Genomic DNA, 25,778 nt, shown 5'->3' on the forward strand with positions numbered 1-25,778 from the left:
TTATCAGAGGTTAATTTATCTAAGAAATATATGCATTTTCTGTTTGTCTGGTAATCAGAAATATGAAATGACATGACGCAGACTCATTGCCTTTGTACACTTTATAGATGATACCATTAGATTCTACTGAAACATTTCTAAAGAGCAATCTCAGACTGTCCTGTGAGGTTTAGAAGAAGATGAAGAATTTCATTTTTGCCTCCTCCACTCCCTCTTTTGCAGACCACATCATCAGCCTTGAAAGGTGCCATCCAGCTGGGCATCGGTTACACAGTGGGTAACCTGAGCTCCAAGCCTGAAAGAGATGTGTTAATGCAGGACTTTTACGTGGTGGAGAGCATCTTTTTCCCCAGGTTTTGTTACACCCAAACACCCACTAAAGCCCTCTAGTGCACTAATAAGTGGAATTTTTTTAATTTATTGACCAGATGTTGTTATCCTAAACTTTTAGTGAAGGGAGCAACCTTACTCCAGCCCATCATTTCCCGGATTTCCGCTTTAAAACGTACGCTCCTGTGGCCTTCCGCTACTTCAGAGAACTGTTTGGCATCAGGCCGGATGACTACCTGGTAAGAGTTCACTCGTCTTTGTCTCTAGATCCAGACTACGTTTAAGGTCATTGAAAACACTTGAGTGGTAGCAGACCAATCAAGGTTGGTAGCAGACTTTCCTTTATTGGTTAAAGCACTCTTTGATTTGAATCTACACACACCTTATCAATAACATTTATATCCTTCAAATGTCCTGAAAGGACGATTTTTGACATTTCACCTTTTTTCTAATTTTAGATATAAATAAACTTCTTTTTAACGGCCGATAGTGGCCAAACCGATTTGACACAGAAAAAGGCATCACTGCAACTTGTTGGGGTGGAGGTGTAAACAACAGAATTAGAAGAAAAAAACTCTTGATAAAAAGTGGGATCTTAGTAGAGAGCTAAGTGAAAAGGAATGTGGACAATAAGCCATGAGACAGCATCTGAGAGGGCAGAGAGGAGAGGAGAAGAAGGCTGGAGAAAGAGAAGGCAGGTCTGGAGCTTGTCTCTCTTCCTCTGTCTGGGGAACCCGGAGGCTGCATGATTCAACGCTCTGCATATACATACACTGATTAGTCAGTGTTTTTGCATGCTCCATGTGCACTTGTCCTCAATGCATTGGTACTCCAACCACGTGGAAACACAGCATTGTGCCGGCTTTTCTCCCTTTTCTCTTTCAGTCAGCAAGTCATCTGGAGACATTTCACCACTGACTGGCTGTACTTATTATTCAGATTTTAGGTCACAGCATAAACTCAAAATTATAATATGAATCTAGAGTCCATATTCTCTTTTAATTCTTTTTTTTAAGCATTTCCTTAAGCACTTGGACATAACATAGGACAATCTAGTTGATTGTCTTAACTGGTAGATGGTGTTAATTGAACGGTGCTCAACAAATCCTGAATTGAAATTTATAGAAAATGCAGCAGCAGCAGAGGAAGTGGTATACAGTGGTCCCTCGCTATGACACGGTTCACCTATTTCGCTGAATTTTTTTGTGCAATTTTTCATGCTTTTATTTATTTATTTATTTTACTGTGCATTACGTTCTGCATCCTGATTGGCGGTAGACTATTGTCAATCAATCTTGTGCCATGTCTCCTGTACAGTACAGAATGCGTTCACCTTCTCAAATTAATATAAATCTTCGATTGCTAGCAGTGTGATTCCATAGTGCTGCACTAAATGTTTGTAAGTTTTCTCCCCAACAAATACAACAATGTTGATTAGACGTTTTGCACCATCAAAGGCAACCGCGGGTGCCTTTGGTTTCATTCTATAATACTGGACTTATTTTCTACAAAGGTTTGAACTTTGAGGGTTTTTAAACAAGAGAGAAAAGTGTGAAAATGTTCATGCCTGTCTGCGAAAAGTGTATAAAGTGTGTAGTGAGGGGTTTTACAGCCTTACAGCATCTATAATAATACTAAAAAATAAAGTTGACTCCTTTGCGGATTTCACCTATCGCGGGTTATTTTTAGGACTTAACTCCCGATAAACGAGGGACCATTGTAAACCTCACTAACCTAAGGGGTCAACACTTTAATTTGGGACATAGTCAACAAAACTTTCAATGATTTTTAAAATCAGATATCACTGATATTTCTGTACTTGCACACTTACGCACTGACGACCACTGAAATTAATTTAGACAATGCTTCAAAAGTAAGGCCAAAGTAAGATTACATTACATGATCGCTGGTTGTTGGTTAGACGTGCTCCAGGAAAGACTTAATGTTCATGTTTAGTGTTCAGTCTGCTGTGGATTTTTGGTTGTAAGTTTAAAAAAACAACAACTTTCACTTCAACTGCAAGGCTAAAATTTATGGGCATAAAGTGCTATAATAATGATGATGATGATACATGCTATTTCTATATAGCATCTTTCTAAACCCCAGTTACAAGATACTAAAATAGCAGCATGGAAACATTTCTGAATGCATAAAAAGAGAGAAAAAAGACAAAATGATGACAGAAATCATTAAGAATACATAATAAAACATTATGAACAAGCCAGGTGCTGTTGTAAAAGCAGATAAGTGACGGATAAGAGTCAATTAAAAGCTCAAATTTTAATCTAGAACATAATTATTCTGTGACTTATGAACTGAAATGTAGTCTCACTATAAAAAAATACTGTATATGAGCCATTTCTGTTCACAGGTAGCTGATGTTGTTAGAGTTCATTAGTGGTGGATGTTAAAAAGTAATTTGTTACAGTAGAAAATTGCTGCCATTAAAAGGTAATTTGGAGGGTTAACGGCTTTTTGCATTACCAGAACACTTTGGTCGTATTTCCTCTGTCTCGTAACCAACAATAAGCTTGTTAGTGTTGCTACGAGTGACAGCTTCAGCCATTGCTGTTGTGGGGCTGTAGCACTGGCACCATCTAATACAGCCTTTCTAACAAGTCACTCTGTTATGTGTTACCACCAACAAGTTATTCATAGACAAATCATTAGGGCCTGCCAGAAGAGATAATGTGTTGTTGACACATTTGTGGCGGCAGCTACTGATTTTTGTTATTTCCTGTGGACCTGCCAATTATGGGCCTTTCTGTTTTGTCAGTAAATAGTGATAAAGAGATGTTAGATTTTCTCACACCCAAAAAGACAAAGAAAGCTTAAATAGTCTCTGCAGCAGTTCTGTTCGCTGAAGGTTTGATGCTGTTTTATCACATCCCTAAAGAGACTTTCTCGTCTGATAAATTAGACATCTTAGTGTAGGGCTGTGCGATATGACCAAAATCTCATATCCCGATATTAAGACATATATCGTCCCGATAACGATATAAATCACAAGAATGTAGCATTTTCTGTAAATTCTGTGAATCTCGTGCACCTCGACTTGGTGAAGTGTTTCCAGCTGCGCGTCATGTAGCTGGAGTCGAGTGTTTTAACCGATGGATGAAACTATACATTTTTAGACATAAGTTGTAAAGGCCGCCGTTTTCTTTGTGAGTATTTATTACACAGCGTGCTGCGGGGAAAAGCCTGTTCTAACATTTGAGTTTAAGGTTTATTTTTTAGCACCTGACGGCTCTTTTTTGCTTCTCATCCGTAAACATTCTGCATACTCTTTCACGTGATTCAGTTTATTTTGAAAAGTCTCAACAGGATCTTGAACTTAATTGTGAAAGGTTAATGTGGAAACTAAACCAGCGGACATGCGATGGTTTTGCCGTCGTTGTTGCTAACGACAATGCATAAAAACAGGGCTTGTCCATCTGTAGTGTGGTTATATTAAAAATAAGACAAAGAGAGAACTTTAGGAAATTAATATATCCACTACAGTGACCATCAAAACCATGAAAAAATATTGCTCTAAACAGTTTATTTTACGACACCACAAAACAAAAGATAGTGTAAAATGAAACTATAGACGTTTTTATATCGTTATCCGATATATATCATTATATCGAACAGCCCTAGTGTGAAGATGAGCCTCCCAACTGTTTGCTTATTGCTATTCCTAGTCAGCTTCACATTCTTATCCTCCCGTCCTGCTTAGGTGTGTTTTAAAATGTTGGAATTGATTCAGGAGAATGTTCAAATGTGAGTAATTAGCGGAAGTTGGATGGGGAGTGTTTGTATAAAAAAGGTTACAACATTGGAATTTTAAAAGCATGTTCTTTCAGCTTTGTGTTTGTTTCCATTGTAATTCTGTAAAATATATATTTATTCTATGTCCTTATATGTCCTATGTCCTATGGCCTTTTGTGTTTCATTAATATTCAAATTTGGGCTCTGTGTCTCAGCATGCTGGTGTTTGTGTTTGATTTCCAGTGTTTATGTTTATTATCAGCAGTGCAGGCAACTCCTCATTTATAGATTTGATCCCCAGAGAGCCAGAGAGTTCTAGTCAGCGTGGTATTCTTCATTAATATGTTGTTAACAGGAAGGTATCAGAGGAGATGTATAATGAAGTGCCGTAATTATTTTTCTGTGCTTTTTTGTGTTCCACTGGTAGCGTTTGCATGGATTGCAGTAATCTAAAAGAACCAGATGGGAAGGGTTAAGGGGGATCTATGCGGGGAGAGGTGAAAAGGATTCGGTCCACTCAGCCAATTCCACCTTTATGGCAGCAGCAGCGGCTGTGATACAGAGCTTACGGAAGCAATTAAAGTACTTAGGCGAACTCTTCTGAGTCATGGCTCAGTCAAATCTGAACACCGTTAACAATTTACTGAGTCAGTGTGACTCACACTGACTGAAGAAATGATTATGTTCCATGACTTTGTCGAATAGACTGCAACTTTAAAAAAAACATGTTTTCTGTAACTTGTCTACGAAGTTGCGTTCAGTTTCAGAGTAGTACAATTTGTGCGTCTTGCAAACAGAGTACTACTAACAGCTAATTCAGTGTACTTTTACTGAGTACTATATCCTCTACGTAAACAATTGTAAGGTAAAACTAGGTCAATATTCTCATCTATTTTAAGTTTTATTTATAGTTGTTTTGTTTAACTTTTTCATAACATTGGTCATTTTTCTGTGTGTAACCCTGCAGTACTCCCTGTGCAACGAGCCTCTGATCGAGCTGTCCAATCCTGGAGCGAGTGGCTCAGTCTTCTACCTTACAAAGGACGATGAGTTCATCATCAAGACTGTGATGCACAAGGAGGCTGAATTCTTACAGAAGCTGCTGCCTGGATACTACATGGTAAGCAGATTGTGTGCATGACAGCGTACCTAAAATGTATATGTAACGTGCTCAAATGGGCGTGTCCCACCAAAGAAGTTCAAATGAACTGCCACAGCAGCTGTTCTTCCATGTTTTATTTATTTTCTCACTGGGATTTGGCAACTCTTTTCAGGTTTACGTTAAGTAACGCACACTAATTTCTTGTCGTCAAGACACACAGATTCATGAGCACTGGATAAAAGGCAGGGAACCCTTTGTGTACTTATGCATGTTTGTTTGAAGACACCACACTTTTTAACAAATCCATATTTTAATAGAGATGCTTTGCATGAGTCGTAGTTCAAAAAGTAACCCTTTATCTTATGCCAGGCTTTAGTGCAGCCTCTATCTGAAACAAGCTATTTAGCTCCCGTTTTTCTTTCTTTAAGGCCAGCCTGCATTTAAGGAAACTTTTATCTGATTGGCTACCCTTTTTTCACAGCTTCAACTGACCATATTAGGGATATCTGTTCTTAATGACATCATAAAAGGCCAAGAGTAGAACGATTTGTCTATTAGCAGTCTGAAACCTGACATTTTGGCACACAGGGATTACTTCTACATGCACTGACCTCATCATTTGAAATATTGGCTATGTTGAAAAACTGTAATAAGGCATATATGGAAGAAAATAAGAAAATCATGAATAAATAATAGGTTATTATTTATTATTATTTCATTTAAATACTAACTTCTATCCCTACGTTTTTTTTTAAGCTCTCAGGTTTATGTAAGATCCTGGAAATGTTTCCTCCAAGCACAAACCTTCAAATAAAGCAGACTTAACAGCTTTTATCTTCTGTGACTGAAACCTCAGGCCATAGGATTTCATAAGAGACTGGCTGGTGTTTTTCAGTAGCCGGATGTACTGTACTTAAGCCTAACAGAGCATGACTTCCACCAACAGTAGCCCACTCCCACCCCCTCCAAAACTTCACAGCCTCTTTCTGAAAGAAGTCAACCAGCAACAGCTCCATGTATGTCCATGCTGCTAATCCAGCCTCACAGGTTCATAGCCCTCGCCCTTGTGTTTATTGATGCACCGACAGCTGCGGGCAAAGTCCACTGCAGGAATTTGTTTAATCATTTAAGGAAGTTGAAGTCTCAGCGCATTTACTGTGACCTTTTCCATCGTTTTGGTCGTGCTCTGAAACATTTTCACAGGTGTAATTGGTCTTAAGCGAGTGGTTTAATAAAAGCGGAGAGTTTCGGGCTGTAGCCCGAGGCAAGAGAAAGGGGAGGGAGGTTTTAAAGACTCTCAGAAACACGACACAGGACAAAAAATGTATGTTTGGACATTGAGAAGTAGTTTGAGTATTGTAGACTTATCTGTATTTTAGGCAAACACATAACAGACAGCGTACAAGCAGTCATTGGTGGAGCTCCACATCTTCAACAGCTGACTGGCTCATGGTTGTGGGCTGAAGACTCTGGCTCTGGGCAGCATGCAGACCACAGTGATGTAACTGACTTCGTGCTGCCACTTCTCTCCCCTCTGTTTATTCACACTTCTATTATATGGCTTGTCCTTCATGTTTTAATGTCTTGTCACTCTCCAAAGAGAGCCTCCTGCTGCTGTGGCTCTCTCAGCGTGATTTATTTTCCTTGATTTCCCCCTCTCGCTCTGTCTTTGTGTTTAAATCCTTCCTCTCGTTTTTCTTCTCCATCCCTCTCCTCTGCTCCCGTGCCTCACGTGTTCGTGTTGTTGGCTCGTCACCGCTCTGCCCTCGTAACGCTGACAGAAGGGTTGTGTGTGGCTGAGGGCTGAGGATGCTCTTTCTCTCTTTGCTGCTCTTTGTAGAAGCTTTTCTCATCTGAAGGTCATTCACCAAGTACCTAGTCTTTTCAGCCACATTTTCTAGTCATCCTTCATCTCTCTGGAGTCTGTTCCTCTTTCTCTCTCCTCTTGCAGTCATTTTTACCCCTGATTGCTGTGTGTTACCACTATATGGAGCAGCCCTCTGTTTCTCGCACTTCTCTCATCTTTCTAATGGGACTGAGCTGGCCCAAGTCCCAAGGTCAAAGCAGGTTTATAACTGAGGAACCAGCCAAACTAATTTGTTTGCATTGATTCTTGAAATATTTGGCATAACCTGTGATACAGAGGAAAGTACTTGCTAAAGAACTTTTTAAAAATGTCCTTGTGTGCCTTCATCTTGTTATTGCATTTGGCTTAGCCAAAAATGATCTAAAGTGCTTTGTGTCTTTTCATTTCTGTTCAGTGATAATAGTTTGACTGTGACTTTGCACAAAAAATTTAAAAAAAACCCAGTCAGATATGAATTCAGCCGATTACCCCTTGTAGCCGGACTCCTCAGGCATCGCTGCTCTCCTTCCACAGCTGTTATTTTTAGATCGCTCTGTGTAAGTCCCCTTCTCATCACTTGCACGTGAGCATCTGCAGTTCCCACTGGATCTCCTCCAGTGTATCAAAATAGTGATTCTTCAACTTGACTTACATTTCTGGGAAATGGAAGAATAGCAGGAAGCCAAATCTGGCAATCAGGTTGATTAGTAAACCAGAACTGAGTCGGAGTGGCTTCAGCTCCAGATTTTTCAGTGTGTTATTTATTGGCATACATCGCAACTCAGGTTGTTTATGCTGAATATTCTCCCTCGGGTGCCTCAGCACATTACAAATTTCACAGTGAATAACCTTGTAAATATTGAAAAAAAGAAAAAAGCAGCAAGAAACAACCTGGGTGTGCACACCGACGACCTTTACGCTGAAAACTCCTGTTTGGTCTTTAAGTCCTAGCCAGAGACAGAGCTCTTGCTATGACATATGTTCTTCGAGATGAGAGTCAAGTCAGTTTGATGCAATACATTCAGCTCAATTCAATTTTATTTACAGCAACAGTAAACTCAAGCCGGTTTATATTGTAAGGTAAAGACATTAAAATAATACAGAGAAAACCCCAGCAATCAGATGACCCACTATGAGCAAGTGCTTGACAAAGGTGGGAAGGAAAAACAACCTTGTAAAAGGAAGAAACCTATAGCAGGACTAGGATGAAGTATTACATATTAGGGCTGTTCGATATAACGATATATATCGGATGACGATATAAAAACGTCTATCGTTTCATTTTACGCTAACCTTTGTTTCGTGGTGTCGCAAAATAAACTGTTTACGGCAATATTTTTTCATCGTTTTGATGGTCACTGTAGTGGCTATATTAATTTCTTAAAGTTCTCTCTTTCTCTTATATTTAATATAACCACACTATGGACGGACTAGCGCCTGTTTTTATGCGTTGTGGTTAGCAACAACGACGGTAACAGCATGGCGTGTCCGCTTGTTTATGTTCCACATAAACCTTTCACAATAAAGCTCAAGATCCTGTTGAGACTTTTCAAAATAAACTGAATCACGTGAAAGAGCAGATTATTTACGGATGAGAAGTAAAAAAAGAGCCGCCAGGTGCTAAAAAAATAAACCTTAGACTCAAACGGTAGAACAGGCTTTTCCCCGCAGCACGCCGTGTAATAAATACTCACAAAGAAAGCGGCGGCCTTTACAACTTATGTCTAAAAACGTATAGTTTCATGCATCGGTTAAAACATGCATTCGACTCCAGCTACATGACGCGCAGCTGGAAACACTGCCCGCAAGTCGAGCGGCCCGAGATTCACAGAATTTACAGAAAATGTTAAATTTTTGTGATTTATATAATTCTTATATCGGGATATGAGATTTTGGTCATATCGCACAGCCCTATTACATATTTAAATTTTTACCTACAAACCCACAAAATTTCATGATTGCAGCTCATCTTATAACTGCTGTTGAGGCATGAATCCCAAACTGAATATTAGTTTTTAGAGTCTTTTGTAGAACTGTAACCATTAATTATTTGCTTTATTTTTAATAAGTAATTCAAGTAAAACATGTAAACAAAATCACAACATAAAAATTCACATCATCGCACTGAGAATGATCAAAAACCTGTCAGTCATACTTTCATTCTGACTGTGTGCTCTGGTGGAGCATCAAAGGTTTTTGTTCTTACAGTAAATTTAAAAGCTTAAATTCCGCTTTGATACGACTCTTTCCCGAGTCGTGCTTTTTAAGTATGATTTTCTTCTCCTGTGGCTACAGAGTCCAGTAACCACTTTGATATACATGACATGGCACTGTGAGAAAAACCTTCATTTCTGTTGGCTCTCTCTGTTGTGTAATGGATCCTGGTGCGATCAGGTGGTGAATATGTAACCGTAGCCAAAGTGTGTGTACACTGAGAATCATGTGTTGTTTGTCAGTCAACTGTTTGCGTAACATGTATCAGCTATCCTCTTCCTCGTGTATGTTTCGTTCCGTCACGTTCCCATGAGGAGAAAAATGCCTCTTTGTGTTCAGTGGCGTTCCTTTTTGTGCTGTTTTGAAGCTTTTATTTAAACTGAAATGGATATCATTAATCAAAAGCAACAATTTCTGTTCCAGTGTCAGAAACACTGCCTGAAGTCATACAACTTCTAAAAGATATATATATTTTTGTTACATGTGAGCTTACTGTACCTCACACATATTGTATTTCGGCTCAATCCCTCAAGGCGTCTCCTTATGGTGTTCATTTCTCATGTTCTCCCTCTTTTCTTCTCATCTCCAGAACTTGAATCAGAACCCTCGCACTTTGCTGCCCAAGTTTTTCGGCCTCTACTGTGTCCAGTCAGGTGGCAAGAACATCCGTGTGGTTGTTATGAACAATGTCCTCCCCCGCGTGGTGCGCATGCACCTCAAGTACGACCTGAAGGGCTCCACCTACAAGAGGCGAGCGTCCAAGAAGGAGAGGGAGAAGGCCAGGCCCACCTTTAAAGACCTGGACTTCATGCAAGACTTGCAGGATGGCCTGATGATGGACCAGGACACTTGCAATGCCCTGACCAAGACCCTGCAGAGAGACTGCCTGGTGAGAAATATGAATATACAGCTAAATGCAAATACTGGTTTTAGCTTTTTTACTTGTGTTTTCTGTTGAGACAGACAGGAGGGGAGGAGATGGTGAAGTTGGTTTGCTTGTTGTGATGCAGGATCCGTTAAATGGCTCATAAAAAGTAATGGTAGATGAAGAAGCATATAAAAAGTCTTTAAAAAGAAGGGTGGGGAAGCCCATGATACTCATGGTGCCCTGATCGATAAAAGAGGATGGATGAGAGTAGACAGGGGAGCTGGAATGGAAGAAAAACTTTTCTTGAGGTTATGATGTTTGGCATTCCCAGGACCCCTTTCTATAAATTAGAGCTGTGTTACGAGTACAAGGTTTAACGAGGTGTCTGGTCTTGTAGCTGGCTGGCTTTTTCTCTTGTAAATCACTGTCTGCTGTTTCCATTTACTTTACTCGGAAAGCAGTGTGTGTGCACTCACTGGCAGTCAAATACATTGTTTATCAGTGTGGGCATGCCCGTGCACCACTCTGTCTTGTGTATAGCATTAACATCTCCACGGTTATTGGTTTTATATCCCTCTTGGGGACATGTTAAAATAATAAAAAATAAAAGCTTTCAGTCAGGATTTAGAAGCTGCGTGTCTCATAGGTACTGCACACTGACAACTATCTTTGCCTGTCCTGTGCTCAGGTGCTGGAAAGCTTTAAGATCATGGACTACAGCCTGCTGCTTGGGGTCCACAACATCGACCAAGCGGAGAGGGAGAGGCAGATGGAAGGCTCCCAGGGTGACAGCGATGAGAAAAGGCCCGTGGCCCAGCAGAAGGCTCTGTACTCCACAGCCATGGAGTCCATCCAGGGGGGAGCTGCCTGCGGAGGGTCTATTGACACAGACGACACGTGAGTTTGGCCAGAGAGGAGAACAGCAGAGGCTTTTGGGAGTGCATGTCTCCGACTTCCCGCATTTATACGAGCTAACAACCTGAAGGATAAATAACAATGTTAGAACTTATTCATCTACCTTTATCTCTTACTCTCCCTCCTAAAGTTATTCTGCTTTCAGTAGTTACGCTTCTTCTCTCTCTTCAGCTCTTTGTTCCCTTTTAATGCTCACACTTGATGCGACACTTTAGTTCCTTCAAATTAAATGTAAACCATTTCAGTGCTTCAATTTCAACTGCTTTCAGCCTGAAAAGATAATTGCATTTTTTGGTGCTGCCTCTTAGAGCTTAATATACACAACTTCAGAGAAATTCAAAAGAAATTGAAGAAAATGCAAACTTCAGATCTTGCCCGTAAAGCAATCAGCGGTTTTGTGTCAGAAGTCCGAATGTTGAGTTCAGTGTAGATTAAAGGTTCAGCAGAGACTAAAACCCTGCTGACTTGCTAAGATGCAGTTAGCCTTAACAAATCGGAGTATTCATTAATGTTCCCTAATACTCTATAGTCTTAGATTTAAGTAGAAAGAAACCAACATTTCCTGCCTTTATAGGCTTATTCTCATAAGCCAAATTTCTGGTAGAAACATCATCTGACTCTGAAATCTCATTAAATCAGATTCTCTGTCACAAGTTTAAAAGGCACTGAAGGTACAGGGTATGAGTGTATTCACATTGCAGAGAAGCACTTATGGGATTATTTAGTCAAAGGTGAATGCCTGGATGCCTGCAGTTACCTGAATGAGCTGTAGGAATAGCAGAAGACTGCAAAGATGAACCAGACCCGATGCTGTCATCCTCTCCACAGCTGGGGTTCACATTTCTGTTCAGTTAAACCCAACCATGAGTCGTACGGCTTTAAATCTAGATACATTTATTTTGAATAAGTGTTGTAGTTTGACATTAAATGTTGTTTTACTCACAAAGAACACATCCTAAAGCTGACTAATGATGATAAGAAAGAGAAAAATAAATCAAATAAACTCTGTGGAGAAGCTGATGGCTGGAGATTAATGGCACCCAAACCTGCCACATTTCATTTTAGCTTTACTTCTCTTCTCCTTTTAGGATGGGCGGTATCCCCGCCGTTAGCGGAAAAGGAGAAAGGCTTCTTCTCTTCATCGGAATCATCGACATCTTGCAGTCTTACAGGTGATCATCTTAGAAATCAGCCAAACGTCTGTATGATGCAGACATAAATAATGTGTACATGCTGTACACTACTGCCACAGTGTTTTGTACTAAAACACCTTTAAGTTCATTAGGTTTATTCATGTTTGCCATGCCAACTTTGTTTTTGCAGGTTAATCAAGAAACTGGAACACACATGGAAGGCTTTGGTTCATGATGGGGTGAGTTTTTAGCTTTTGGGTTTCTTTCCTGAGCTTCGACATTGTAAGAGGGTTTATTGGCACAAAATGTCAATTTTCTGTCAGCTTACCTGCCTGACTCATTATTTCTCCATCCACATGGCTAAACCTGTAAATCCACACCTATCCCAGACTAACCCTATAAAGTTACAGGGCAGTGTCACAGAGTGGTGAAGTTTTTTCTTTTTCTTTTATTTATTTAACCTTTATTTAACCAGGAGGATCCTATTGAGATTAAAAACCTGTTTCAAGGGAGACCTGGCCAAGATAGGCAGCAGCAAGTCTCTCACAGTTACTCAATTAAACACAGGCAGCAACAACACACGTGAAAAAAGAAATGAAAAATAAAATAAAATAAAGATAGAATTAAATAAAATTCAGTTAAAATGACAAACAATCTAATTGAAACTGTTGCTTGTTATGGACTTGGCCTCAGGGACTCTTAGTTTTGCTTTAAAAGCACTAAATGAAATCAAATTAATTCAGTTATTTTCCAGTTCTGCAGTTCATTCCAAGTCAAGGGTGCTAAATGGACAAAAGCTCTTTTGTGCATAGAAGTCTCAAACATTCTGCTGATTCGATAACATTGAGTCAATACAGAGCTTCAAGCCTCCTCTGGCATTAACATCAGCACAAAAATTGTATAGTATTTTTTTTCTCTCTTATTTCTTTTCTAAATGTACTTGTATATTGTTCACATGTTGAAATAAATTACCAATCAATCAATCAATCAGGGAGCTTCATGGCATGGGTTTCCACAGCTGAGAAGCTCCTGTACTGTGTAGCTGACTTGTAGTTTTGTCCTTTGTCCTGTGCTCATGATAGATTATCCCACATATACTCCAGAGTTCACTTATGCAGGCCATCCGGGTATATCTTAGCCTTTAGCACACATCCCAAGAACGACACCATGGAGTTACATCTTCAGTCCACTCATATTTTAAAAGTTCAATAGCTCCGTAATTTCAACATTAATCTGTTGTTTATTGTATGTAAAGTGTTATTTACTAATTTATTTATAAAACCATAGGTATATCTCTCCTCCACTACCACTACTAAAACAACGTAACTCTGAGGAAAACACTGTCTGTTGCTCATTCTGAAAAACATGTGGGCCTTAAAACTGTAATGCCGTAGAAACACTTTATTATTAGCAAATTGCAACCACATTCATTTAAGTAGCGTTATTTCCATAAACAGAGCCATTAAGATCAGCAGCTGCCTACACACAGTATTTTATATTTTGTTCTGCCAAGTCTGATTTTACAGGGAATCTGATACAGAAAGATTTACAGCACAAAACAGAAGATCAGTCCCATGAATCTCCCCGCCTCCTTTCTTTACTCCAAGCTCCCACTCCGAAACACCCTGACAAGCGAGACGTGTGGGAGAGCAAACAGCGTCCTGTTCGTCACTGTTGCTGACGACAATGGATCCTCAGCACGACCTCCGAGCCACACGCAACATTACATATTGAGCAACAATGATGCTGAAACAAAAAAAGCTAATAACTGAGATTCTCTCTCTTCATTGCTTCCGCCGCCCCTACTGTCCTCTGTCTCAAACCAAACACCAAGTGTCATCTGTCAGTCTGCTGGTGTTGTCTTATCTCCGTCTGCTGAAACATAAATAATGAAGAGTTGGGTCTGTAGCCTCGTCTGACTGTGTTTCTGCGTGTCTGTAGCAGGTGTTGTTCACTCGTGTGGTTTGGCCCAGAGAGAAGAATTACTGAAATGGGTCACTGAAGAACACAGACAGTTTTAATCTACTGCGAGCACCAGTTTGATCATTTTATTCATGCACCATTTGTCTCATTAATCTCTCTGTCTCTCCCTCAGGACACTGTATCGGTCCACCGGCCAGGATTCTATGCCGACAGATTCTTGAAGTTCATGAGCACCACAGTTTTCAAGAAGAGCTCCTGTGAGTTTCATTTAAGAAGTTGCCATAGGTAGAGAGAAGGAGAGAGCCACACACCAGGGTTTTGTTGCTTTCAGTGTCGAGTCTTGATAGAAAAATCAGATACAGCAGCTGAAAGATTTTTTAGTTCATATCATTTTAGGAAAATAGATCTGTTGGATCTCTATTTGCTTTTATTTTCACTGCTTTTAAGCATTTTGTAAAGAGTACATAGGGGTATGTGTATGAGATTTTCAGCCTTGGTTAGCTAAGGTTAGATTTAAGCAGAGGGGGTTGTTAATCAGTTCTAGCTGCTTTGGTGCTAATAAAATTAAAAGCAGGCATACGGGAGGGGTAACAATGAGACGACCCCCAAAACGGGAATGGTTTTACAGGTGGACACCCCTGACATTTTATGCCCCCCTAGTCTTTTCTGACCGTTTCTGACTCTTGGGCCTGAGAGCCCTGTGCTCACTGCCTGGCAGTGTGCAGCCTGATTGGCAGAATTGGCAGGTCCACCTCTGGTGTCCTGTGATTTTCACAGATGAGAGCAGGTTCACCCTGAGCACGTGTGATAGATGTGAAAGGGTCTGCAGAAGCCGTGGAGAATGTTAAACTGCCTGTTCGGGACGCCCTGTTTGGTGGTGGGTCAGTGATGGTCTGGGGAGGCATGTCCATGGAGGGAGAGCCATGATCCATGAGATCCAAGGAGATCTCCGTGGACACCATCCGTCACCTCCTTAGGACCGTACTCTAACACTGTCAGGCATGCATTCAAGCACTTGAGGTCTATACAAACTAATGAGCACCATTCTGAGTTGCTGCTATGAAATTTCACCAAAATGGACTGCATCATTTTTTTCACTTTGATTTTTGCGATGTCTTTGAATTCAGCCCTGTGTAGGTTGGTAATTTTCATTCCCATCATAGAATGTCACATCATTCTGTGGCAACATAACCCAGTGCCTATCAGTATAGATATCCAACGAGAATCTACCCCACTGAAATATGTGTTTTCAGAGTGTTCCATGTTTTATAAGAGTTTACATTCATTTATATATGTTCAGAAATGGTGTATGTAGTCGCGATGTTTGCTTGAAATCCCAATTTCCTGTTTCTGCTAAACCCAAACAAATTCCTAACCTAAAGTGATTTTCTCAGGAATTAAAAGGGAAAATAAAGAAACAATATAATGGTCACTAAAAACAAACACAGAACAAGTTCCCGAAAAGGTCTTTAAAAAGTAAAAATTAATTTCAGACTTCATACATAGATAGATAGATAGATACAGAGAGAGAGAGAGAGATCATAAAAACTGTCACTTAAAGGCTGTGTATACTGTAAGCTAAATACCCCAAACTACACAACACACAAGTTCATTACTGTAAATAAAAGCCTTATTGTAAATTATTCCTCAGCTTTGAAGTCCTCTCCGTCAAAGAAGGGTCGTGTGTCCTTGACGGTGCCCAAGTGTGGTGGTCCTGGTGCAGCTTGGTCAGCCAGCCAGCTGACCTGTGAGAGAGACGAGAATATCTACGACCTGAGAGGAGCTCGCAGCTTCCCAACGCTGGAGGACGAGGGTAAATACACTGCATGCTGTGTGTTATGATAAAATTAACAAAGATGGAACACGGTATATAGTTTTACAACAGCATATTCCATCCATCCATCCTTTCTCTACCATGTATATGTGGCTGGGTTGCGGGGGCAGTAGCCTAACAGAGAAACCCAAACTTCACTCTCCCCGAAAAAAACCTTCGACTCATCCGGGGGAACACTGAGGTATTCCCAGGCTGGCTGACAGATATAATTTCTCCAGCGTGTCCTGTCTTTGCCCTGGGGCCTCCTCACAGTAGAACATGCTCAGAACACCTCGCCCAGGAGGCATCCAAGGAGGAAAATGCCAAAAAAAAAAGATTGCTGACAGGTGCCAGCTCTCTCCAAGATAAACTGTAATGACTGTACCTGTGTCTGTCCACCAGGGAGACCAGATCTTCTTCCATGTACTCCTCCATCATTCGAGGAGGCCACTACCGCATCAATTGCCACTACACTCTCCTCCACCACCTCTTTGTCCATTCCTGAGAGATCTCCCTCTGACACGGCCGAACACCCCCGCTACAGGTACTAACACACACACACACACATCTTTTAAAACATTTATATATTAGATGGTCACAGGGAATCCATCTGTTCACTGCCCTTTTAATTATACATGAGCTTATAAATATTAAAGTTCATATATGGGACAGTTAACACTGTAATTAATGGCTTTGTTATGCTTTAGTCTGAAATATAACTGGTTTTATTTCCAAACTCTTATTTCTTAAACTTAAGCTTAAAGTTGTGTTGTCAGAATTCACCAGTGTGAGCCTTAAAGCATGTTGCTCTTACTGACTGTGTTTCCTCTGTCTTCAGGAGGCACACCCAGTCGCTTAGCCATGATGGGAGGTGAGTCTGAGTCCAGAGTCACAAAATGTATTAGCTTGTTTCACAAACACTCACTTGTTGTATGTTTTCATAGCATTAAACACTCCTGGGTGTGGTGGGTGGGTGGCAGAGAAAATCTGATGTCAGTGTGTTTATGACTAGGCCCGTTTTTCCTCCTCGTGTGTGTGTTTTGGCGTTTCATTTCCTCTGCGTGTTTTTCTTTTTATATGAGGCTGCTTGTGTTTTCAGGACCCAGGAGGAGCTGCGTGTGCGTGAGGAGGATCAGCAGACCATCACAGTGGAGGTGGAGCTGAAGAGACACGACAGTGAGCCCACCATCTCTGTTCCTCAGCCCTCACCTGAAATCAGGTACTCAAACAACACAAGGATAAACACTATGTAAACACAAGTCATCCTCAAACTTAGACTTAAAATCTGATGTTGGAGAGACGAATGCGCTTCTTGTCAGTTGATTTACAAGAACAAAACATCAGAAACACACTTGTAACCTGTGTATTCACATAACACTGAGTTTAATTCAATATCCTAAACCTGTGCCAACATCGACTTTTACATCGTTGGTCAGCCAGCTGCAAAACATGTTTAAGATTTTTCGATAGATACCAGGAACCTTTGGAGGAACTTTTGGTGGCACGTTTTACACCACAGACGTGCTAAAGGGGAAAGGAGCAAAAATGTGATTTACGTGACTCTGAACATGGCATGGTTGTTGGTGCTGGGACTTTCCCACACAAACATCTCTAAGGTTTGCAGAGAATGGTCCAAAAGAAGGGGTGCTTAGTACTAACTGAGCATCGTTTATATACCAAAGTCTACTTTTGCATTCTTGCTGACCGTGTCCATCTCTTTATGACCACAATGTGACCATCCTCTGATGGCTGCTTCAAGCATCGTGTCACAAAAATCATCTTTATCACCTGTTGAGAGAAAACAAGCAAAAAAAGAACATGTACTGTACTCAAATAGTCTCCACAGTAAACATATTTTGATGTGGTGGAACGGGAGGTTTGCATCATGAACGTGGTATCCACACTGGTTTATCCATCACATACACACATTAATGGATGCATTGGGGTTCATTTAGAGTTCAGTGTCTTTCCCATGGACACATGCAAACTAGTGCAGCTTGGGGTTCATTATTTCATGGTTCCCATCTTTATTCTATCTGTTGGCCTCACCCAGAGTTAGGGGGCGGCACGAACCAATGCTTTGGTCTAAAGTTTATTCTTTAAGCAAGCGTTTCTCAGTACCTGTAAACGGACTAAGTATTTGTATACTTTTAAAAATATCCTCATTTAAAATAGATAAAAACGATGTAATACAGCTGCCACCTGGCATGTTGCCATATTAGTCCCACAAAATGCTTAATGATGAATATTTTCCACCATGCACAAAACAGACCATTATGAATAAAAGAAACAAAGTCACAGCCTCTGTCCTTTTCACTGTAAACGACAGAAAGACGTGAAAGAAAGAGGCAGCTCTTATCATACATGTGACCCAAATACAGAAAGAGCTAGAACGAGGCTCCTCTATTACCGCAATATGACTCAGTTTGACACCATACTATAAATAACCTGCTGCCTGTGTCTCAGCAGGACTTAGCCAGCTGTTAGGTAAACACACCTCACCTGTCTCACACACACACAAACACACACACACAGTGGAACACAGAGAAACACTGAAAGCAGCTTAACCCATTTGTTCATGAGGTCAGGGTTCTCTTGTTATGGGGAAATAAATGCTGCAGGTGAATTTAGGGGCATGCATCTATAGTAATTAGGTTATGAGAGAGTGCCCACATGCATACATAAGGAGTGTTTATCTCCTGTTTTTTTTAAATGGGAACATGGTGCAGACACTAAATCCAAAAAACCCAAACATGGGGGAAACGATCAGAAAAAGTAGGGTAGTGGGTCGGGAAGCTTTCACGCCTGAGGCTACCGCCCATAAAGCTGCGATTATCCCACACTTTGTATATTTTAAAATGTTTCTGATTAACTAGATTGGATTGCATGTTAGTTTTAATTTCAAGGTGAAACAAAGAGAGTTAGAGCAACACTTTATGCCGCTCTGGATTTTGAAAACAAAAACTAAATAACTTTCATTTTTACAGACTTAAACAGACGTAATGTAAACACGGTGGAGTTTTCCTGGAGTCAGGTCAGTGGAGATTGGGGTGCGGTTGCCGAGGGAAGCCAACTGAATAATTGGGTTTGATGGTGAGAAGGCAGTGGCTAGACATAAGGCCTGGGGGTCTGGAAAGAGCTGGCGGGGAGGAAGGAAGGGGTGGCGAGAGCAGCCGAGACAGTGATAGGCGAATGGATTAACTGCCTCAACGCTCCTCTGAGAAGCTGCTTCTAACACACCTGCAGCTTTGGAAATGGGTTGGATGGAGGTGAGAAGGCCGACATGAAGTGGAGAAATTGTATATTTAATTAGAAGATGAAAAGAAAAGATAAATATAAGGAGCAATTTGTGAAGAAGGCAGGCAGAAAAAACTGTGTAGTGAAAAATAATTAAATAAATAAAAAGAAAGAGGTGGGGTGAAATGGGCTGAGACGAACTGAGTAAGGGAGCATCTTTTTGCATGGCAACAATCATCCCGTCTCCCCTCGTTTGTTCAGCCATTCAGTTCTTCACTTGGAGATGCCAAGTCTCCTTTTTTTGCTTGCTTGGCCTGCTGCCGGGCTTTTCCTCTGGTGGAGCTAAACTCAAACACAGAAGCTGAGAAAGCAATGTGGATGTGCCTAAATCCTTCCTAATAGTCGATGATCTGGCCAGGAACAATAAAGGATTGTGGCAGCACACAGCCAGCTGGCAAATCTTTAAGCTTAAGCATCTAAACCACAAACACCCCCACCGCACATATACGCACAGCTGTTGAATTTTCTCTAATAGCTTGGTCCCACTCTTCTGCCCTGCTGCTGGAAAGTGGCTTATGGCAAGTGACCCAATTAATGGCTCTTAACGGCTGTGGGTCTGTGTGTAGGTGGATGTGCAGGCAGATTTATTTCTGCTCTTGTTAAAATACATTAATACATAAAGTGAGGTGAATTGAACAGGATGCAACATTTTTATAAATACCTGAAACTGTGTGCTGCACTTTGACCACATAGTTACGCTCTTCTTGAATCAAAGTAATCCAATTGTGCTTGTCTGCATACATATAAAAGAACTATTAACAGCTAATTTAATGCTGCCAATTGGAGACCCTCTCCCTGCATTCATTTTCTAACAATACAACATTCGTTTTTCCACAGTGACGTTCAGGAAGTAGCCGGCACAGACGCTCTAGACGGTGCCGCAGCAGAACCTTCAGGCTCTTTGTCAGCACCTGAGGCTGCCTCCTCTGCATCATCATCTGCCCTAGCTGCTTCCTCCTCCCCGGGGCCACCCAAAGAAGCCACATACAGCCCAAAGGAGGCGGTGGCAGTGGAAGCAGACAGGGCCAGCCAGGTGTCCGGTTCAGGGTGCACCAGTCAGGCTTCGGTTGATGACGACGACGATGTGCCAATCACAGATATCTACTTTGTAAGTACAAACATACCCTCGGACATGTGCAGCAAACACAAAGCAGCAGCTTTCATCACTTCTCTAATCTTTTAGTTTGGCTTTGTTTTTTTAGCCATCACATCATCACGTCAGAGTCGGTGTATCTTAACTGAATAGACTGAATTGTTTGACGCTGTCCTACAGATGCGCTAACACGTAGACTACAGGAAAGGAGCGGAGGATCAGGCTGGTACGGGAAAAAGAGTGTGCGCAGCTCTTGTTTGCAGTGTGTGGTGCTTTCAGCTAATCGAAATGTTTTGGGAAACATTTTGCTTTCTTGCTGGAGGCAAGTTATAAGACTGATATCTGTTATCCTGTTTTTAATGCTCAGCTTAGTCTGTTGGCAGGTAGATTAGTGTTTAGATGTGAGAGTCGAGTTACTCGTCTCATCTACCTCTTAGCAAGAGGCATATTTCCCAAAATGTTTTCTTTAAACACAGGTGTGCGCTTTGGTTTGGAGTGTTTGCTGAGTGATATTAGAGTGATGTATACCTTCACTTTGTTGCTCCCGTCTCAAATGATCTCGAGCCAACCTTCAGACACACACACACACACAGGATTTTTCTAAATAACATTTAAAGCTTTTTTTCCCCCATTTTCATCTGCTCAGTCTCAGTACTGTCAGATAGTATTGTGCTAGCAGTCTACCCAAAAGCGTAGCTATAAATGAATGTATGAGCATCGGGTGAAGGAGAGCAGAGCTAGTGATCACAGTTACAGATAGAAACGTTCTCACTTGGCCTGTCAGGAATTAAACACCTTCTAATGTGGCTTTGAGAAACTTTAATGACCAACAGGTTAGTCTGTGAGCTCCCTCAGTAATTTAACAGCCTTCTCATCTACCCGGCTGTGGCTGACGCCCATTACAAGCTTCAAAAGCAGGAGATCCTCTCTCTGTGCACAGCAGCAGGGGGTCTGTAGCACTGATTGACAAAAAGTGACACTACACACATCCTGAAGTGTAACTACAAAGAAGCATGCCACAGGCAGAGCGCTTAGAAGGGACTTCATGGAGTGGCAAAGAGCTTGTTGTTCTATTAGCTGCTGATGAAATGCCAACAACACAAACTACAGTATAAAAGGAGTACGGACAAGTGTGTTTAGACTGGATTTGTACCACAATACTCAGTTTAGCCTTTCGTCTTTTTGTGCTCTCCTCTCGCTCTGAAGAATAAATAGGATTTCTGCATGATTGCCCAAAAGGCTTGTTCCAATCTTAAACACTTCAGGTGCTGCTCCGGTTCATTCACACATGAAGAGCAAGACACGTGTTTCGGAAATTATTTCTCAGAAGTTTCAAATGAAATTATTAACATGCTACAATCTGGAGCAGTGTTTAAATGCCTAATGTCTAAAATGAAATCAAATGAAATCAAAATTTATTTCTATAGCATAATAATTATTATTATTATTGAATAATAATACAACAAAGTTGACCAAAGTGCTTCACGGTCGGTCAGAGCAATAGCATAAGACGGAATAAAAAACAGTTAAAAGGAGGGCAGGAAACAATATGGGTAAACAGCATAACTAGCCACGAAATAACAAACTAGTTTGAATCAAAAGCCAGACAAAATAATAAGTTTTAAGATGCAATTTAAAAGACTGGATGGACTCCGAGGACGGAATATAAGGAGGGAGGTTATTCCAGAGTCTGGGTGCTACGATAGCAAAGGCCCGATCACCTCAGGACCTCAGATGAGACCTTGGTTGCGTCAGGTGCATTTGATTGGAAGATCTATGTCCTCTATTAGGAATATACAAATGGAGGAGTTCACATAGATAGCTGGGAGCCAAATTGTTTAGAATTTTAAAGGTAAATTGATACAGTGCAAGTTGGCTAAAACTGGTGTGATCATAATTTCTAGTGTCAGTTAAGAGACGCGCAGCTGGATTTTGAACTAACTGGAGCCGGTGACTAGAAGAATATGGGAGGCCCGAGTAGAGAGAATTACAGTAGTCCAATTTGGAAGTGATAAAAGCACGAATGAGCTTTTCAAGGTCCTTCAAGGGAAGGCATGGCTTTGCTTTAGATAGATCAAGATCACACTCAGGTCTGTTGGGACTACAGAAAATATCCGTTTACATCACTCCTATAAAAATATCTCTTTAATCTGATTTTCTGCACATTTTGGTTTGCTTATTTTAACACGACCAAATTATGGGAACGGTTTTTACTCGAGAAAATCAATATGAATTAGATTTCAGTGCTTGTGAGATTTGTTCCATCATTTCTGCAAGGAGGAGCGAATTGTGATGCATAAAAACCCAGTTTATCATCCCAAGACTCTGTTTAATAGTCTATCAAGCTGCTGGAACAATTTAATGGTTTTAAATTGTAGATTTTCCAGAGATGGAAATTAAGTATATGTCTGAATTTTGAAGATTTGTCAGCATTTAAGCTTGTGTAGTTCCCCATTAAAAAACAGCACAGCTGCGAGACTGAAAAGAAGAGATTGATTGGGAGTTTAGTTTTTATGATTCACATCCGTACTCACATCATATGTTTGTTTCTCTTCTTTTGCTCACTCTCATTTCTGTTGCCTCTCATGTCCACCCCATTAACCCGTTACACCTCTTCGCTCAAACGTTCAGTTTTTTGCCATTCCCTTTCCACCTCACATCCTTTGTTTACTCCCTCCATGCGCTCTCTCTTATTTCACATGTTCTCATTATTGTGATTTTCTTCAGAAGCCATAATGAAAGTGGCGAGATGGTGTTGTTGTATGCAAGCGGGAAATGAAAACAGAGGCGGCAGCCAAACACGTGAATCTAGCTGTGACCATCGACTTATCCAGTGTATCCGCGCCTTTTCCATTTTCACCCCAGCATGCTTCCTTTTTTTATCGTCAGTGTTTTATTTTGAGTTTCCCTCCTTGCCCCGTGTCCCCCTCCACCCTATTTTCAGCTTTTCATCTGTCTTTGTTTGTCCATCTGTCATGTACCTCTGCTGTTGTCAGTTTCCTGATGGGAGGACCTGGGTGGTCTCTCCTTTCCGACAAAGGAGGAAATGCCAGTCTGGTCAGCCAGTAAGTGAGATATAAGTTAGACAGCAGTGGCCTTGTAACAGTAGCTGTTCCCGTTGTTAGGCTATATTTGATTGCAGTGTTGAGAGGAAACAAGGTTTTTTGGATTGTTGTGATTTATCAACTGATTATGTTGTTTTGTGATCATGTTGAAACTAAAGAACAAAACCTGTTCACAGCAGGTTAAAAAAGTGACAGGAAGCTTCTTATTTGACAGTTTCTTTTATATTCATCTTCTTTTGAGTATTTGTTTCCTCACTCACTGACAGCTTGCTTTATTTCTCTTTGCACCTGTGTAGTTAGTGTGTTTATTGCAATGTGCTGAGCTTTGTGTGTGTGTAAATATACATGTGCAAGCGTGTGAGTGTGTGACATCCACCTCCATCCCTGTTACCTGTTGCCGTGTTGCAGCGGCTTCCCTATCTTAAAGGGCTGGTACCCCGAGAATGATAATGGCGAGACTTTTTAGGGACTCTAAACAACACTGAGTTCAAACGAACAACAACAACACATAAAACAAAAGACATGTTTGCTTGTTGGAAAAGGGGAAAAAGACATCTTGTTCCCTTGCTTTTCTTTGACGAGGATGCTTTCTGTGTCTGTGTCTGAATGTCCCGGCATCCTGGCTACCCCCCGCTCGCCATTCCCATCTCCTTCCTTCTCGCTCCTCATACTTCCCGCTTGGATGATTTAGCAGCTCATCCCTTGCTTTGCTCCCCAGGACTTAGTCCAAATGTTACAAAACACCAAGACATGTGATTCAGGCACACATCACTGAGGTTCATCTTTATATTTACATGTTTACAGCATTTTTTTTGGTTTGTTTTTGTATAAGATATTAACATCATGTTCAATTCAGCCAGGATGAACACATCCTTCCAAACACTTTCAACGTTCACACTCTCCAGTATGTCTCAACAACATTCCTCCTTAATGCATCCCTAATTTTCATTTCCTGTCTTGTCTTTTCTCCTGTGATCTCCTGTGTCTTTCTCTCCTGCCTGCCCCTGCTGCTTGTCTCTGTGCCTCTGGCCTTTCCTCTGTCCCTCTGGCCCCCTCTGCTGTGGTGGGTGTGTAAAAACAGCCTCCAGAGGACAGGACCTGGGTGTACTCTCCGCTACACTATGGCTCAGAGTCTAAGGCCCTGCCAGATGGGGATTGGGAAAGAGAGACAGTAAGTGAGATGCATCGGACTAAAATATGAAGCACAGAAAGTTTCCCCCAGAAGTGGAATGAAATTTGTTCGGGACCATGTTTGGGTTTGTTCTTAGGGAAGGATGAGCTGTAACGCTACACTCTGCACGAAGCTGCTACAGTAAATGTAGGCAAAGCTTCTCAGGTCCCAAAGTCCATTACTATTTCAAGAGTACGCTTGGTCTGCGTCCAGAAACCCACTCCTACATTACAGCATTCATTGTTCATTGACAAATGGGTGGAAATGGTCATCGACTGCCTCTGTGATCATTTAGTCCACGACCAGCCATCCCGCGTCCCTCCAACAACAAGCTGCTCAGACTTTAACACACACATCCATCGGCTCATGTGTCACCAGAGCGCCATGGCTCATTCTGCTTAAGCCGTTTAGACTAACCTGACAAGTTGCAATTTATTGAACATCAAAACCCGGTTTCTAGTTATTCAGTCAGTCGGAGGCAATGTGATGAGTTCTTTTGAGTTTATGAGGAACGAGTTTATTTTCTGGTTTAAGTTTATATTTAAATACTACCGAATTTAACAGTTATGTAAATTAGACAAATAAGTCACTCAAACTTATGCAAATTTAAAGTCAGAATGGCGTTTAGGTCACTTTAGTTTGGGTTTGTTAACTTTACGAGGTGTTTGTGAGCCAGTCTACTTTGTTAATGTCGCTTTAATGCAAAAGCGACATTAATCTGTTTTTTTTCCCAACTCATTTTGTTTTTCCATCTGCTTCTCACGCTAGACCTTTCTTTACTAAGTAGCCCCCCCCCCCCCCCCCCCCCAAAAAAAAGACAAAACATAAACAAATCTACTATTTTTTAAAAAAGGCAGAAAACAAAAATCAACAGCTCATACAACACAGAGCTCCACTTTCTTATTGTAAACGTAAGATGTCAGTATAATTTGGCCAATTACACTCCATCAGTGTGACATCATCATGTGACTAGAGTCATGTGACTGAAAATGCAGCATCATTGTCTAATGAAGAGCAGCAATGCTCGAATGACAGATTTTGACCCCATCAGCTGCATATAAAGCCTCAGTCATACCTAGAGCCTAAAGACCAGTCAGCGAATCCCTGGCAACAAGCAGTCGCTAGGGAAAATTCAGCTCAGTTCAATTCAGTTTAACAGTCTGCCAAAAATGTTTATCCCCAATCAGTTGATGAGGGGTTGCTGAAGGTTGCTAGCACTAAGTGAAATAAGGTGTTGCACTGAAAACTGTGTGATTGC

At 41.0% G+C, this 25,778-nt stretch overlaps 1 protein-coding gene and 1 long non-coding RNA gene across 5 annotated transcripts in view; one reads left to right on the plus strand and one right to left on the minus strand.

Moving 5' to 3' along the window:
- The window catches only part of pip5k1ca (phosphatidylinositol-4-phosphate 5-kinase, type I, gamma a), a 53,218-nt gene that overhangs the window by 23,496 nt on the left and 3,944 nt on the right, over window positions 1-25,778 (plus strand). For 2 of the 4 annotated variants that reach the window (XM_085447526.1, XM_085447529.1), the window contains exons 4-17: window positions 223-353; window positions 452-569; window positions 5,048-5,200; window positions 9,832-10,131; window positions 10,799-11,007; window positions 12,114-12,197; window positions 12,349-12,397; window positions 14,254-14,338; window positions 15,733-15,894; window positions 16,297-16,438; window positions 16,733-16,765; window positions 16,994-17,113; window positions 20,029-20,299; window positions 24,431-24,520. In XM_085447526.1, the coding sequence (XP_085303652.1) occupies window positions 223-353; window positions 452-569; window positions 5,048-5,200; window positions 9,832-10,131; window positions 10,799-11,007; window positions 12,114-12,197; window positions 12,349-12,397; window positions 14,254-14,338; window positions 15,733-15,894; window positions 16,297-16,438; window positions 16,733-16,765; window positions 16,994-17,113; window positions 20,029-20,299; window positions 24,431-24,520 (1,947 nt within the window). Of the gene's footprint in view, window positions 1-222; window positions 354-451; window positions 570-5,047; window positions 5,201-9,831; window positions 10,132-10,798; window positions 11,008-12,113; window positions 12,198-12,348; window positions 12,398-14,253; window positions 14,339-15,732; window positions 15,895-16,296; window positions 16,439-16,732; window positions 16,766-16,993; window positions 17,114-20,028; window positions 20,300-23,280; window positions 23,422-24,430; window positions 24,521-25,778 lie in introns of those variants that run through there. The other 2 variants (XM_085447527.1, XM_085447528.1) reach the window with 2 other exon arrangements.
- Window positions 24,121-25,145, minus strand: LOC146680111 (uncharacterized). Its single transcript, XR_014917843.1, has 2 exons — window positions 24,938-25,145; window positions 24,121-24,490 (listed from the first exon to the last, which is right to left on the minus strand). It is a non-coding gene; the product is annotated as an uncharacterized LOC146680111 (long non-coding RNA).

Source organism: Copadichromis virginalis, linkage group LG23 (genome assembly GCF_057382275.1).
Source record: "Copadichromis virginalis isolate Kocher_CV1m ecotype Utaka linkage group LG23, C_Virginalis_male_GT1.1, whole genome shotgun sequence".
In the NCBI taxonomy this organism is placed as follows: Eukaryota; Metazoa; Chordata; class Actinopteri; order Cichliformes; family Cichlidae; genus Copadichromis; species Copadichromis virginalis.